General features: G+C 36.8%; 1 protein-coding gene across 2 annotated transcripts in view; it reads left to right on the plus strand.

Moving 5' to 3' along the window:
- The window catches only part of LOC116672313 (copine-3), a 15,204-nt gene that overhangs the window by 6,794 nt on the left and 7,148 nt on the right, over positions 1–1,262 (plus strand). For both annotated transcript variants that reach the window (XM_032504070.1, XM_032504069.1), the window contains exons 9-11: positions 140–226; positions 683–742; positions 941–1,074. In XM_032504070.1, the coding sequence (XP_032359961.1) occupies positions 140–226; positions 683–742; positions 941–1,074 (281 nt within the window). The remainder of the gene's footprint in view (positions 1–139; positions 227–682; positions 743–940; positions 1,075–1,262) is intronic.

The raw sequence follows: 1,262 nt of genomic DNA on the forward strand, positions 1-1,262 counted from the left end.
TCTCTCTCTCTCTCTCTCTCTCTCTCTCTCGTCAGTTTTAAAAATTTTTGCTGATGCATAAACGACACCAAAAAGGGATTCTCTCCAAGCTAAAGTAGTTGTGTCTGACAGTTGTGTGGTGTGTCTGTGCTCCTCCCAGGCCGAGTTTGAATGCATCAATAGTAAGAAGAAAGCAAAGAAGAAAGGATACAAAAACTCTGGTGTCATCGTTGTAAAAAAATGCAAGGTACTGTGGTTTCATTTGTATTTCTGTATTTGTTTTCTTTGTTCAGTACATGCATGCTCCGCAGGAAGTCAGTTAAAAGATCTTGGGATGTTCAGATGACTTAAAGAGTAACTCTCGCTAAATGCAACCTAGGGGCTTTTTGTGAATATACCAATGATAGCATCAAAATCACTATTTTTAAAACACTAAGAAGGCTCGACACAACATGAGACTTTGCTCCAAGCGTCACCAGGGGCTCTACACATGAACTCCAGCATTGAGAACATTTGTGTACACAGAGTTTTAAAAAGAAAGGTTTTAACAACTCACTGTAGCTGTTGGTGTTTCCGGTCGCCGTCCATCTCGCCAGTTGACCTGGGATTTTTTACACCAGTAAATTATCTAAAATATTGTATACAGATGTGTTTTTATCTTAAAATAAATAAGTATTTTCCTGTCACCAATACCTCTTTTCAGATAGTGAAGGAATATACCTTTCTGGATTACATAATGGGCGGCTGTCAGATTAACTTCACTGTGAGTACCACACATTTTTGTGATTTTTGTGTCTTTTTTTTTTTAATGAATCTTTGAAGAAACAACAATACTATCTCTACTATTTACATGTTGATGTTTTTATTTTTTATTACAGTAGATATATGTTCAGGAAGCATTTATAATAATGTTGTCAAAGCATTATCTTAAATGATATTCTACTTTTTTTATCCTGGCCAGATTGCCATTGATTTCACAGGCTCCAACGGGGATCCCGGCACCCCCCAGTCCCTCCATCACATCAACCCTCAGGGCTATAATGAATACCTGGCAGCTATCTGGGCAGTGGGTAATGTCATCCAGGACTATGACAGGTGCATAGATTGTTATACATGAACTATTATTTTGGTATCAAAGTAGAATACAATACACCATTAATAATTTAGGCATAACATTTCCTTTTTTTCCCTGTGCTGATTAGTCAGACAGACCAATTAAGAATATTTAAAGCTTTAGTGCGTAATTTTTTGATATTAAAGCGCCCATATTCTGCTCATTTTCA

The sequence above is a fragment of the Etheostoma spectabile genome, chromosome 22 (assembly GCF_008692095.1).
Source record: "Etheostoma spectabile isolate EspeVRDwgs_2016 chromosome 22, UIUC_Espe_1.0, whole genome shotgun sequence".
Lineage (NCBI taxonomy): Eukaryota > Metazoa > Chordata > Actinopteri > Perciformes > Percidae > Etheostoma > Etheostoma spectabile.